General features: G+C 44.1%; 1 protein-coding gene across 2 annotated transcripts; it reads left to right on the top strand.

Annotated features, from left to right (window-relative positions):
- The first annotated feature begins 7,021 nt into the window (after positions 1 to 7,021).
- LOC125544163 (neutral ceramidase) lies at positions 7,022 to 15,076 on the top strand. 2 transcript variants are annotated; one of them, XM_048707754.1, is made up of 10 exons: positions 7,022 to 7,334; positions 8,082 to 8,504; positions 8,934 to 9,142; positions 9,497 to 9,865; positions 9,972 to 10,227; positions 10,311 to 10,581; positions 10,659 to 10,784; positions 13,011 to 13,074; positions 13,723 to 13,892; positions 14,341 to 15,076. In XM_048707754.1, the coding sequence occupies exons 2-10, from the start codon at positions 8,158 to 8,160 to the stop codon at positions 14,884 to 14,886; spliced, it is 2,358 nt and encodes a 785-aa protein (XP_048563711.1). In that variant the 5' UTR covers positions 7,022 to 7,334; positions 8,082 to 8,157; the 3' UTR covers positions 14,887 to 15,076. The 2 variants fall into 2 exon arrangements, with proteins under 2 accessions (XP_048563711.1, XP_048563710.1); XM_048707753.1 differs by lacking the exon at positions 7,022 to 7,334 and adding an exon at positions 7,792 to 7,921.
- The last annotated feature ends 550 nt before the right edge of the window (positions 15,077 to 15,626 follow it).

Here is a 15,626-nt window from a genome sequence, read left to right as displayed (position 1 = left end):
AGAGAAACTCTTTCTCGAGAAAGGACCTGTTCATAACGACAAACACGTTGCCCTCAGATCTGAGATAGAAGGTGTACCCAATCATCTTGTTTGGGTATTCTATGAAGACACAATTTTCCGCTTTGGGTTCGAGCTTTTCTGGCCGAAGCCTATCAACATAAGCATCGTAGCCCCAAACCTTAAGAAACAACAACTTAGGTTTCTTGCCAAACCATAGTTCATACGGTGTCATCTCCACGGACTTTGATGGTGCCATATTTAAAGTGAATGTAATTGTCTCTAATGCATAACCCCAAAATGATAGCGGTAGATTGGTAAGAGACATCATAGATCGCACCATATCGAATAAGGTTTGATTACGACATTCGGACACACCATTAAGCTATGGTGTTCCAGGCGGCGTCAACTTGAAACGATTCCACCTTGTCTTTAGTGATTGCCAAACTCATAACTCAGATACTCTCCCCTTGATCAAATCGTAGGAACTTGATCTTCTTGTTACGATGATTCTCAACTTCACTCCGAAATTGCTTGAACTTTTCAAACGTTTCAGACTTATGCTTCATTAAGTAAATATACCCATATCTACTCAATTCAGCAGTGAAGGTGAGAAAATAACGTTATCCACCACGCGCGTCAACACTCATCGGACCGCACACATCGGCATGTATGATTTCCAACAAGTCACTTGCCCATTCCATTGTTACAAAGAAAACGGGGTTTTAGTCATCTTGCCAATGAGGCATGGTTCGCATGTGTCAAGTGATTCAAAATCAAGTGACTTCAAAAGTCCATCGACATGGAGGTTCTTCATGCGCTTTACATCAATATGACCTAAGCGGCAGTGCCACAAGAAAGTGGTACTATCATTATCAACTCTACATCTTTTGGCATCAATGTTATGAACATGTGTATCACTACGATCGAGATTCAATAAACCATTCACATTGGGTGCATGGCCATAGAAGGTATTATTCATGTAAACAGAATAACCATTATTCTGACTTAAATGAATAATCATATTTCAATAAACATGGTCTAATAATGTTCATGCTCAATGCAGACACCAATGCAAACATCATTTATCTGGGTTCAATACTAATCCCGAATGTAGAGGGAGCGTGAGATGGTGATCATATCATCTTTGGAAACACTTCCAACACACATCGTCACCTTGCCCTTAGGTAGTCTCTGTTTATTCCGTAGCTTTTGTTTCGAGTTACCAATATTAGCAACTGAACCGGTATCTAATACCCATGTGCTACTAGGAGTACTAGTAAGGTACACACATATATCAAATATACTTTTGTTGAAGTTTACAGCCTTCTTATCTACCAATTATTTGAGGTAGTTCCGCTACCAGTGACCGTTCCCTTAATAGAAGCACTTCATCTAGGGTTTGGGTTCTTGAGTTTCTTCACTGGAGCGGCAACTGGCTTGCTATTCATGAAGTTTCCCTTCTTGCCCTTGCCCTTCTTTGAAACCAGTGGTCTTGTTAACCATCAACACTTTGATGCTCCTTCTTGATTTCTACCTTTACGGCCTTAAGCACGATGAACAACTTCGGGATCATCTTCCCTTGCATGTTATAGTTCATCATGAAACTCTAGTAGCTTGGTGATAGTGACTGGAGAACTTTGTCAATCACTCTCTTATCTGGAAGATTAACTCCCACTTGATTCAAGCGATTGAAGTACCCAGACATTCTAAGCACATGCTCACTGGCTGAGCTATTCTCCCCATCTTGTAGGCAAAGATCTTGTCAGAGGTCTCAAACCTCTCAACATGGGCATGAGCCTGAAATACCAATTTCAGCTCTTGGAACATCTCATATGTTCCATGGCATTCAAAACGCTTTTGGGGCCCTGACTCTAAGCCGTAAAGCATGGCGCACTAAACTATCAGGTAGTCATCAGAACATGTCTGCCAGATGTTCACAACATCCACAGACGACACCAGAGGGGTTGACACACCGAGCGGTGCATCAAGGATAGAAGCCTTCTATGTAGCAGTGATGACAATCCTCAGACTACGGCCCTAGTCCTCACAATTGCTTACAATATCTTTCAACTTAGTCTTTCTCTAGGAACGCATTAAAACAAGGAGCTAAAGCACGGGCTATTAATCCACAACATAATTTGCAAAGACAATTTAGACTATGTTCATGATAATGAGTTCAATTAATCAAATTATTTGAAGAACTCCCACTCAGATAGACATCCCTCTAGTCATCTAAGTGATACATGATCCGAATCAACTAGGTCGTGTCCAATCATCACGTGAGACAGACTAGTCATCAACGGTGAACATCTCCATGTTGATCGCATCTACTATACGACTCATGTTCGACCTTTCAGTCTCTCGTGTTTTGAGGCCATGTCTGTACATGCTAGGCTCGTCAAGTCAACCTAAGTGTTTTGCATGTGTAAATCTGGCTTACACCCGTTGTATGCGAACGTTAGAATCTATCACAACCGATCATCACGTGGTGCTTCGAAACAACGAACCTTTGCAATGGTGCACAGTTAGGGGGAACACATTTCTTCAAATTTTAGTGAGGAATCATCTTATTTATGCTACCGTCGTTCTAGGCAAATAAGATGTAAACATGACAAACATAACATGCAAATCATAAAGTGACATGATATGGCCAATATCATCTTGCTCCTTTGATCTCCATCTTCGAGGCGTGGCATGATCACCTTCGTCACCGGCATGACACCATGATATCCATCGTCGTGTCTTCATGAAGTTGTCTCGTCAACTATTACTTCTACTACTATGGCTGACGGGATTGGCAATAAATTAAAGTAATTACATGGCGTTTTTCATTGACATGCAGGTCATACAATAAATTAAGACAACTCCTATGGCTCCTGCCGGTTGTCATGTTCATCGACATGCAAGTCGTGATTCCTATTACAAGAACATGATCAATCTCATACATCACATATATATAATTCATCACATCCTTTTGGCCATATCACATCACATAGCATACCCTGCAAAAACAAGTTAGACGTCCTCTAATTGTTGTTGCATGTTTTACGTGGCTGCTATGGGTTTCTAGCAAGAACGTTTCTTACCTACACAAAAGCCACAATGGAGATATGCCAATTGCTATTTACCCTTCATAAGGACCCTCTTCATCGAATCCGATCCGACTAAAGTGGGAGAGACAGACACCCGCTAGCCACCTTATGCATCAAGTGCATGTCAGTCGGTGGAACCAGTCTCACGTAAGCGTACGTGTAAGGTCGGATCGGGCCGCTTTATCCCACAATGCCGCCAAATCAAGATAAGACTAGTAACGGTAAGTAAATTGAACAAATCATCGTGCACAACTACTTTGTGTTCTACTCGTGCATAGAATCTACGCATAGACCTAGCTCTAATACCACTGTTGGGGAATGTAGCAAAAATTCAAAAAAATTCCTACGTGTCACCAAGATCAATCTAGGAGATGCTAGCAACAAGAGAGAAGGAGTGCATCTTCATACCCTTGAAGATCGCTAAGCGGAAGCGTTACAAGGAACGCGGATGACGGAGTCGTACTCGCGGCGATTCAAATCGCGGAAGATCCGATCTAGCGCCGAACGGACGGCGCCTCCGCGTTCAACTCACGTACAGCCCGGGGACGTTTCCTCCTTCTTGATCCAGCAAGGGAATAGGAGAAGTTGAGGGAGAGCTCCAGCAGCACGACGGCGTGGTGGTGGAGCTTGCAGTTCTCCGGCAAGGCTTCACCGAGCACTACGGAGGAGGAGGAGGTGTTGCAGAAGGGAGGGGTTGCGCCAGGGAAGGGGTGCGGCTGCCCTCTCTCCCTCACTATATATAGGGGGAAGGGGGGAGGAGGAGGCGCCCTAGGGTTTCCCTAGGGGAGGGGCGGCGGCCAAAGGGGAAACCCTAGATGGGTTTGGGCGCCCCCACCCCTAGGAAACTTGCCCCCAAACAGGGAGGGGTAGCTGCCCTAGGGGAGGTGCCCCCACCTCTCCAGGTTACGTGAGATGGGGTGGGAGGGGCGCACAGTCCCTTAGTGGGCTGGTGTGCCCCCTCCCCTTGGCCCATAAGCCCCCCCCCCCAACGCTTGCCGGGGCCTCCGAAACTCCTTTCGGTCACGCTGGTCGTCACCCGGTACTCCCAGAACAATTCCAGACTCCAATACCCTTCGTCCAATATATCAATCTTCACCTCCGAACCATTCTGGAGTTCCTCGTCATGTCCGGGATCTCATCCGGGACTCCGAACAACCTTCGGTAACCACATACTATTCCCATTACAACTCTAGCGTCACCGAACCTTAAGTGTGTAGACCCTACGGGTTCGGGAACCATACAGACATGACCGAGACACCTCTCTGGCCAATAACCAATAGCGGGATCTGGATACCCATATTGGCTCCAACATGTTCCACGATGATCTCATCGGATGAACCATGATGTCGGGGATTCAATCAATCCCGTATACAATTCCCTTTGTCTGTCGGTATATTACTTGCCCGAGATTCGACCGTCGGTATCGCCATACCTCGTTCAATCTCGTTACCGGCAAGTCTCTTTGCTCATTCTGTAACGCATGATCCCATGGCTAACTCCTTAGTCACATTGAGCTCATTATGATGATGCATTACCGAGTGGGCCCGGAGATACCTCTCCGTCATACGGAGTGACAAATCCCAGTCTCGATTCGTGCCAACCCAACAGACACTTTCGGAGATACCTGTAATGGACCTTTATAGCCACCCAGTTACGTTGTGACGTTTGATACACCCAAAGCATTCCTACGGCATCCGGGAGTTGCACAATCTCATGGTCTAAGGAAATGATACTTGACATTAGAAAAGCTCTAGCAAACGAACTACACGATCTTGTGCTATGCTTAGGATTGGGTCTTGTCCATCACATCATTCTCCTAATGATGTGATCCCGTTATCAACGACATCCAATGTCCATGGTTAGGAAACCACAACCATCTATTGATCAACGAGCTAGTAAACTAGAGGCTTACTAGGGACATATTATGGTCTATGTATTCACACATGTATTACGATTTCCGATTAATACAATTATAGCATGAACAATAGACAATTATCATGAACAAGGAAATATAATAATTTTTATTATTGCCTCTAGGGCATATTTCCAACAGGGTCCGCCCTTTGTTGGGCCTTGGGCGTCGGCCCATCTCCATACTTGACTGGTCCGGGTTAGCCACCCTCGGGTCGTGGCCCTGTCAGTGACCTTACTACACATTACACTGCATATGCAATACGAAATAAAACCGTTTCACTTCTAGCTAGTAAGGAAATGACAGTTCATCCTAAATACTGACAAATTGTAGTACAAATTAACAGTCATATGGATCAACAGGGAAAAGTTCATCAATGCCGAACTAGGGGGAAATGCATCGTCATATTTTCTTCTCTTGTCGCTTCTTCCTCTTATACTGCTTCTTTCTCTTCGGATACTTGTGTTACCTCTATTTGCCCACATTGCCTCAACCCAATCCAAACATTTGCTCTTCCAAGTTCATTGTCATGTGCCTCCACCATGGCCCGAGTCATCGGCATAAGCATCCCCGCGTGTCACTTACCTCTTTAGAATCCTATCGCTAGGGTCGATAGCGGTAGGGTATAACTCCCTACTGCCGAGGAGCCTGTCGATAGCCACTTATCCACGTCATCGCAGCCAGACGGTGTTGCCTACGTTGACCGGGTCCCTACCACCACCAAGGACCGTGGCGGTAGGTAGTTACTATGACGGTAGAAAAAAAGGCCAGATCATGATTTTTTGGAACTAGGGCCAGATTGTGCTAAACGTTGTCAAAAGGGTCAGAACAATGATTTCGGCCCAATGCCTAATCTACATCCGGTGACGTGGGCTAGCGATATTCTAGACCCGATGTTCTGCATCAAGTAACGAGCGGCGATAGCCGTCTCATTAATGTGGGCCATTTGGAGTAACTGGAATAAGTATACTTATGATGAGATCAAGTTTCAGCCGATTCGTTTGATGGAGCTTATTCGAGAGATGATCCACAATATGTAGGCTGGGTGAAAATTAACACTGATGGAGCGGTGGATGCAGTAGAGTTGTGTTTGGGAGCGGGAGTTGTTGCCGGGAACCACACTGGGCAGTTTTAGCTGGAAGAATGTGCAAATTTCAAAATGTGACGATCCCTATCTCAGTGAACTGCTAGCACTTAGAGAGGCAGCCTCCCCGGCGATACAAAAGGAATGGCAGAAAGTTCTCATTGAAACGGATTGTTTGATAATCCGGGGTGAACGGAAGGATGGTTCGTTTAGGTCCAATGAAGGCCATATACTTAGAGAGATTTAGTTACTTCTCTGAAACTTGCAAGAATTCGATATTACCTACGCTTGAAGAGACGCCAACGAGGTAGCTCATACATGTGCTAAGAAAGCTTTAGTCAGTGGATTGACTGTAGAATCTGTTGATGTAATTCATGCTTTTTTGACTGCCGTTGTGCAGTCTGATGTTGTCCGCAAAACTTTGAATAAATTGCCTTGAATGAGGGTTCTAAAAGAAATCGGCCCAGCTGTACACGTGGCCGAACCCAGGCGTCTTTGTCTTGTCCAGACCTGCCTACCAAACGGACCCAATTCATGAGACCATAAACCCGTACAAGACACCCATTAATGCCTCCTAGTCCCGAACTCCGGCTTCATTTAGTAAAGCATTCTATCGTCTGCCAAACGATGGGATGGACCATATGAGTCAGATCTACCTACCAGATCTGCCAGACGATGACAACTACAGATCGACGGATACGGATACATCTATCAGCTTCCATACAAATTTCTTCAACAATAAATTCAGGTGTGAACCGCCACACCGCCGGTAAAACCCACCCGGTCAGGTGGTCACGCGAAAAAGCGCAAAGCCGGTGGCCGGAGCCGCACTTTCCTTGAGGCCTCCCCCACCATCACCATAGTACCAGTATACCCCACCACGCATCTACCGGCCCGCCCTTTCCGAGCCGTGGCTTGGACGCCACACCCTGTGCGTCGCCGTCTTCGCCACTCCGCCCCTGTCTCCACTGCATCCTCCTACTCATTCCCGCCTGTCTCCCTCACCGCTCGTCAGATTTGATTGACAGCGCGCTTGCCTTGGTGCTACTAGTATTAGTAAACTCCTCTTATCCAGTGAGCCACGACTACAAGGCAGTGGCACCCTGCTCTTGGAGTTCCCAATCGATCGCGTCGCGTCTCGTCTGCGCTTGGTGCTGTTTAATAAATGGCGACGGAGGCGACCAGCCAGCGCAGCAGCAGCAGCTGAAGTCGCCGGGGTTCCCAGTTGAGATTCGCCATTCGCATGGTGAGTTCGCTTGCTCGGGCCTCCTCCCCCTTCCTTCCACCCACCCAGGTCGCGTCGGTTGTTCGTTTCTTTTTTGTCTGCCGACGTGTGACTAATTGCACGCGTCTCGCTGGATCAGGCCATCAAATTGCGTAACTGTTGAGTCTAATTGGTGCGGATTTGGGGTTGATTCTGTGCTCCGGTTGGGTTGGGTTGTGATTTTGTCTTGGCGTTGAATCCTGCCAGTGCCCCAGACTGTCACACTGAAAGTGTTGCTTGTTTAGTGAGAGAGTGGCCGCAACCCGTGTCGCTTTGCTGCGGCTTTGCTTGTGGGATTTGGCTTAGTTTGGACGTTACAGGGGTTGCTTGTCTTGTGAGAGACGCGGCCTTGACGTGCGGTCGCGTTGGTTGGCAATCCCCATTCTAAGGATTCAATAGGGTGCGTGCTCGACCTGGTGATTTAGAAGCAAGTTTCGTAGGATATAATTATCCTACGATCTGCCCTACTATATCTATATGTGTGCCATGCTCTTCTATCTTCTGCCGTGACAATGTCGAGGACGAGGAATCCATGTGTCAGGCAACATAAATTTCTTCATGCTCAATAGGTCTCGTCTGCTCATAATGTGTTCATGTAAAGGAGCACAGTGAAATTGTGTTGCCACTGTTTTTTTAGAAGCCCTTCGTGGACAGTTTACACCATTTCCCGTTGCATCATTATGATAGAATGTTCGGCTATTTTGTAATAGGCTCTCTTCTCTTTTGCAGTGTACGGTTAATCTGTTCTTCTCTGGAGATTTTGGACTTGCATGAGTTGATCAACAACTCCATTCCCTGGTTCCTGATGGAGGCATCATCTTGCTTGCGCTATCAAGTCCGTGGTTTTGGTTCGTTCAGGATATGGCTATGTCTTCTTTTACTTCTTGTCCTTCAGAATTGCAGCCCGGTGCTCTCCGATTCTCCATATTTGGTCGGCATGGGGAGCTATGACATAACAGGGCCCGCAGCAGATGTTAACATGATGGGATATGCAAATACTGAGCAGATTGCATCAGGGATTCACTTCAGGCTAAAGTCACGCGCGTTTATTGTTGCTGAGCCTAATGGAAAGCGTGTTGTCTTTGTGAATCTGGATGCTTGCATGGCATCACAGCTTGTGAATATAAAGGTGCTCGAAAGGCTAAAAGCAAGGTAAGAGCTCACTTCTATTGATTTTTTACTTATCAGAAAATCCTGAAATGTAAGTTTCAACTCTCTGTGTGATGTCTCTTCCTAGAGTGTGCTTAAGGTTGCCTGGTTACATCATCCGTGGCTCATTTATCTCTCTTGAAATATTAGTTCATTATGAAGCTATCTTCTTACTTGTACCCGATTTGTTTTCTTGATTATCTTAAGCCACCATTAACTGCTGATATTGTTCTGCACATTATTTAGATTATTGAACTGAGGCAGTGCCACTTTAGCCATTTCACATTGCACATACATACTGTACAAAGGCACTCGGTGACTTTATTTGAGGTCTTATACTGTAATCTGCTTGGTCTACTTCTCAATAAAACTGTAGATTCTGCCTTGCATGCTCATAAAGTTGGGTTGACTTGGCAAACCTCAATTGGGCAGGTATGGTGATCTTTATAATGAGAATAACGTGGCTATCAGTGGGATCCATACCCATGCTGGGCCTGGAGGTTATCTGCAGTATGTAGTCTATATTGTCACTTCTCTTGGGTTTGTTCGTCAGTCATTTGATGTAATTGTCGATGGGATTGAGAAAAGCATTGTTGAAGCTCATAACAACCTCCATCCTGGGAAGATCTATGTGAATAAAGGTATGAAACTATTTGCACTGTCTTGGACTAATGTGTTACCAAACTACCATTTATCTTGATCTCACACATCTAATTAAAATACATTCGTTGCGTAGTTTTTGGAGTGTCATCCACTTTACTCTATAATGTCATTTAGTTTCAGTTTGGTATTTAAATGTTCCTTGAAGTCTAGCTACAATCTTATTTCTCGCTACTGCAGCTATATAAAATAAATGCCCCAAAGTATAATTTTGCATGTTCTATTCCCCGTATGCTGCCTGCGTTTTTCTCTCTGTATGGTCTTGTGATGCTGGCTAATCTTAGATTTAGCTGTTGCAAAGATTTCGTTATCAATCTCTGAAGCTTGATTTTCAGGTGACCTTCTTGATGCTGGTGTGAATCGCAGCCCGAGCGCGTACCTGAATAACCCTGCTGAAGAGAGAAGCAAATACAAATACAATGTTGATAAAGAAATGACCCTTGTTAAGTTTGTAGATGATGAATCGGGTCCAGTTGGAAGTTTTAATTGGTTTGCGACTCACGGAACATCAATGAGTCGCACAAATTCTTTGATAAGTGGTGATAACAAAGGAGCAGCTGCACGTTTCATGGAAGACTGGGCTGAAAAGAATGGCCTTCCAAAGCAGACAGGTGTTGCAAGTTCTGATGATCTTGGATTTTTGCACATGACATCTGTACTTCCGAGAAGAGTCTCTACAATAATACCGGAACCGGATGAGATAAGTATGTTACATGCTACATGATTCTTGCATTGTTTAGATAGTGTATTGGAATTAAACATATTAGGTTGTGCATAAACCTGATTATTTTCTCCATTGCTTTTGTTCAGCTGACGACTTAATGCAATTGGCGTCATCCTTCGAGGCATCGGGTGGAAGACGGTTGGAAGGTTCAAATATCACTAGACGCATTAGAAGCTCTCAAGAAAACAATGCAAAATTTGTTTCCGCGTTTTGCCAGTCAAACTGTGGAGATGTTAGTCCAAATGTCCTGGGGACGTTTTGCATAGACACCCATCTTCCTTGTGACTTCAATCACAGCACATGTAATGGGAAGAACGAACTTTGCTATGGACGAGGCCCAGGGTATTCATCATGCATAACAATTTATTAACCTTCCGTACACATAAGCCACTATTAGGTATAAATGAAATTTTGCTGTCTTGCAGATATCCTAATGAGTTTGAAAGTACCCGCATAATTGGGAATAGGCAATTTCTGAAGGCTGTAGATCTCTTTAATTCAGCTTCTGAAGAAATACAAGGAAAAATTGACTATCGACACACCTACTTAGATTTCTCGCAACTCAAAGTTAGTGTTTCTACAAGTACGGGCGGCCCGCAGGTGGTGAAAACATGCCCAGCAGCCATGGGGTTTGCATTTGCTGCTGGAACCACAGATGGCCCTGGAGCTTTTGATTTCAAACAAGGAGATGACAAGGTTCAGTATATCGATTAAATGTATTCTTCAGAATTTGATGATGTGCTATTCATTGACTGCGAAGCTCGTCTTATCAGGGAAACCCTTTCTGGAGATTAGTGAGGAACTTACTAAAGACACCAGGGAAAGAGCAAGTCGAGTGCCAAGCTCCAAAACCAATATTGCTGGACACTGGTGAAATGAAGGAACCATATGATTGGGCGGTATGACTTGCTTTTTTCAGTAATCATAAGCAGGCTTGTTGCTTTGCTTCCTCTGGAACGTCTTAATTGTTATTTCACTTGATAGTTGAAACTAACGCCGCCATGATAAGGACCTATATTGCTGCTTTTTTTTTTCTTTTTTCGAAAAGGGGGATCTCCCCGGCCTCTGCATCAGAGCGGTGCATACGGCCATCTTATTAAAACAAACAAAAAGGTTCCAACAAGGTCTCAAAGTCTCCCAACTGAAAAAAGAGAAAAAAGCTCACACAGAGCCAAAATGGGCTAGAAACACAAACTAGCCAAATAAAGGACGCCACAACCGGCTGGCTAAAGAGAGATAGGTAAACTAATTTCCTATCCTATTACATGACCGCCATCCAAACCGGTTGAAGATATCCCGAGCTACCATCTCCCAGCGGACAGATCCAGTAACCAAATGCTCACTGGCCTCCATCTGAGTGAGTAACGACCACAAACGGATCGAAGCCGTGGCTCGAAAGATAACCTGCAAAAAATGAATACGTGATGTTCTGTTAAAAACCAAATCATTTCTGCAAGTCCAGATAGTCCACAGCAAAGCGCATACTCCTACACGAATATGTCTCGCTAAGTCGGGCTCAATCCCATTAAGCCACGTCCCAAATAACGTGTTGACAGAATTCGGTGGAGTAATATTAAAAGCAATGTGGACCGTCCGCCAAAGAACTTTGGCTAGCGGGCAATCAAGAAACAGGTGCTTGATCGTCTCATCCCGATCACAGAAACTACACCTAGTAGGTCCTGTCCAATTACGCTTCCTCAGGTTGTCCTTGGTTAAAATAACTTGTTTATGGACAAACCACATAAACACTTTTATTTTCAATGGAACTTTGACAGCCCAAACATGCTTGGAGGTAGGAATGAAGCTCGAATTGATAACATCAATATACATTGATTTAACTGTGAATACTCCAGACCTAGTAAGCTTCCAGCGTAATTCATCTGGTTGTTGAGAAAGCTGAACCTCCACCAGTCTCCTAACTAGACGGAGCCATTCTTCCCAACGATTGCCCGCTAGCGACCGTCTGAACTGAATATTAAGGGGGATAGATTGAAATACCGTTGCAGCGAACACCTCTCGTCGTTGAACAATGCGATATAAAGACGGGTATTGAATGGCCAAGGGTTCCTCTTCGAGCCAAGTATCCTCCCAGAAACGTGTACTAGCACCGTTGCCAATAATGAACTTTGTCCTATTAAATAAGGATTGTTTGACTTTCATCAGTCCTTTCCAGAAAGGTGAATCGGTCGGCCTGACTGTCACCTGGGACAAAGTTTTGGTTTGAAGGTACTTGCTACGAAGGATTTGCGCCCACGTGGCATCCGTCTCACTGGACAGCTTCCACAGCCACTTACTGAGAAGGCATCTGTTCTTAACTTCAAGATTCCCAATACCAAGACCCCCTTGGTCTTTCGGTCTACAGATGATATCTCATTTGGCTAGGCGGTATTTTCATTTTAGTTCATCACCCTGCCAGAAGAAACGCGATCGATAGAAGTCCAGTCTTTTCCTGACTCCAACTGGGACTTCAAAGAACGACAAGAGAAACATAGGCATACTCGTGAGCACCGAATTTATCAGAATTAATCGGCCTCCGTATGACATGAGCTTGCCCTTCCAGCAACTCAGTTTCTTTTCAAATCGGTCTTCGATGCATTTCCATTCTCTGTTTGTTAGCTTACGGTGGTGGATTGGTATACCTATGTAAGAAAAAGGTAAAGCCCCCAAATCGCACCCAAACAATTGCCTATAAGCCTCTTGTTCATCCTTGGCTCTACCAAAGCAGAACAACTCGGTCTTGCTGCTACATCGAACCAGCACTGTATAGGCTGATATATAAGATATAGTTCCGTGTAATATATGGGAATGTCACATTCCTTACTTTTCTTCAACAATTAGATTTATTTATTTTCTCATGGGAGTTACTTAGTTCAAGAGCTTAAAGTGTAGCCATCATATATCTTCATGTTCAGTCTTCATTTGTTAACTGCAAAGCACCTGTTGTTCCTAAGCTTCACAATATTCAAATCAGAACCATGATTTCTAACTAGATTTTCCCCTGATCAGTTAACTTTGCAGCTCGCCTGCTAACTTCCAAAAAAGATGATCTCTTACTAGAAACAACTTACTGAATTGACACAATTTTTATTTGCTGGTCTTGTATTGATTTTTGTAATCTTTTGCAGCCTGCGATACTTCCCATCCAGATCATAAGAATTGGTCAGCTGGTTATCTTGTGTGTTCCTGGAGGTATATTACAATTCGTCAATCCTAGGATGTCTGTCAAGTTAGAAGTGCATGTGGTTCTTTGATCTATTGAGATATGCTATGATAATGCCATGCTCATGGTGTAAAATGTTGGTGTTACCGTTTTTTTCTCAACAGCAGCTGCATTATGCATGTCTGCATCATTTTCCCATTTTGCTTTGCTAGGCAATGAAAAGATGGCCCACTTAATGTGTATTTTGTGTCTTAAATATAACTTTACTGAATATAGTATATAGTAATTATTAGGAACTACTTAGTGGACCACAAGTCCACATCATGACAAAATGAAGAGTTTACCCATATAGCGAGCTTGCTTTACATAGCAAAGTTTTTTAGCTGTGCCAAACGCGTAGCCTTGTGGGGCAAGAGTTAGGTGGACAATTGCTTGGGATATAGAGCTAGCAAGGCAAATACTCAGCAACAATGCGCGCCAGCACTCCTAAGGCCATGTTTGGGATGTCGTTTTGCTTAGCAATACACCTGTAAACAATACACGTCTCCATCTGTCGTTTCGTTTCCAGCCGGAAATCTCTACTGACCCGGTAATTTACACCCGTAAATTAAGTACCCGTGTATTCAAATACACCCAATCCAAGTGCGCCCTAATTCTTTTGTTATGTTTTGGTACAGAATTCACGACAATGGCTGGCAGGCGGCTACGCGATGCTGTAAAAAATGTACTGATAAGTGGCAGCAATGGTGAATTTGGTACAAATATTCATGTTGTTCTTGCGGGGCTGACAAACACATATTCTCAGTATGTCACAACATTTGAAGAATACCAGATCCAAAGATACGAGGTATATCCAACAAAACAGATGTTGCACAATTTTTTTCTTTTCATAGTTATTCTTTTCTGGCATATTCTTACAGAGTTACTGGGTTTTATGGGATTAATTGATATGGCTAAATCATACATCTCTACTCAGTAGAGATGTGTTAGAATGCTGGTTATTCCCTCTTCGATTTGCTTGCAAGGCTGCACTAGAATCAAGTGTCATGATTTGAAGATGTCCTGCAATGTCAAAACTTGTTTCAGCCCCATCCATGTTTGTAGTGCAAACTAAAGAAAAATTATATCTGGTTTTTTGCTAGAAACTCCGCAATTATACCGGTTGGCTTTCATTGATGCTTTGTTGCTAAAGATCTGATGTATCTTTAACCTGAACCCATCAAACACATAAAATAGATCCACTCAGCATATGTATCAATGCATGAATAATTCATTGGCATAAACATGTTTTGCAGGGCGCGTCAACATTGTACGGTCCCCACACCTTGAGTGCATACATTCAAGAGTTTCAGAAACTTGCCACAGCTATGGTTGAAAACAAAGAGGTCCCCACAAACATCCAACCTCCTGACATGTTGGAGAAGCAAATTGGACTGCTGCCAGGTGTCATGTATGACTCTACTCCTCCTGGTGTTCACTTTGGGGATGTTAGCTCCGACGTTGCAGCAAACTCAAACTTCAGGAAAGGCAGTACTGTGAATGCTACATTCTATTCGGCCTGTCCAAGGAACGACCTTCTAACCGAGGGCACGTTCGCACTTGTTGAGAAGCTAAATGGTAACGACTGGATTCCTGTCTATGATGATGATGATTGGTCATTGCAATTCAAGTGGTCTAGGCCTTCAAAATTCAGTCCAAGAAGTTTCGCGACGCTGGAGTGGACCATTCCTGAGGATGCTGCCTCTGGTGTTTATAGGTTGAGGCATTCTGGTGCCTCTAAGCCATTGATAGGGTCAATCAAGCATTTTACGGGTACTTCTCGGGCATTTGCAGTGCGTTGAGCTATACACAATGCTTTTGATGGTATACCTGCCAGAGTTTACTTCTTGGAATGTAATCCGTTACTCCACATGATTCCCCCCTTGTATTTACGTCCCGGAGGTGTAAATTTGTAAGTGTCCGATCATACGAAACTGCTACTACTCTATATGCTTAAGTTATAAGGAAATATATAGCTTGTCTTTTCCGATAGATGATGCTTTTTGTTGACGCGTAATGTAGCATCGATGGATACAATCATAATGAGCACATAACTAGGATGCACACAATCGACAATAACACATACAAAGAGTAACGATTCACGAAGCTAGGTCTATGTGAAGAGAGGGGAAAAAACCCAAGCATAAAAACAGTGATTAATGGTATGATGGTGTACAACAGTGACCATCAACGCCAACCGTCTCATACAACACAAGTACGGTGAGAATTTTTTTCTTCTGACAGTGACGCCTCCAAAAAGCAAATCGCAACAAGCATCGTTATTGCCGGATCCAACCATCAAAGAGTTGATCTTGGGGTTTCACCTTGAAAAACGACTTAGAGCAAACTTCGAGCAATGCCTTTATCAGGGTAATGACACAAAGAACGTCACCATATACATGTATAACCAATTAGGGTCGAACCTATAATTCTCAACCCAGAGCTCAAGACCGGGCATTCGAGAAGCACCACCTAAAGACATATGACCACGACCATAAGCCACAAAACACGAGAGGAACTTCTCTCACTCGGGCCGCTCTCG

Source organism: Triticum urartu, chromosome 3 (genome assembly GCF_003073215.2).
Source record: "Triticum urartu cultivar G1812 chromosome 3, Tu2.1, whole genome shotgun sequence".
In the NCBI taxonomy this organism is placed as follows: Eukaryota; Viridiplantae; Streptophyta; class Magnoliopsida; order Poales; family Poaceae; genus Triticum; species Triticum urartu.
The sequence above is the reverse complement of the archived record's forward strand: the minus strand, read 5'-3'. Positions and strand labels throughout refer to the sequence as shown.

What these genes read in the sequence shown, in the direction of transcription:
- LOC125544163 (XM_048707753.1), top strand. An exon ending in GAAGATCTATGTGAATAAAG is followed by an intron (nt 9,143 to 9,496) that starts GTATGAAACTAT and finishes CTTGATTTTCAG; the next exon opens with GTGACCTTCTTGATGCTGGT. An exon ending in TGCTATGGACGAGGCCCAGG is followed by an intron (nt 10,228 to 10,310) that starts GTATTCATCATG and finishes GCTGTCTTGCAG; the next exon opens with ATATCCTAATGAGTTTGAAA.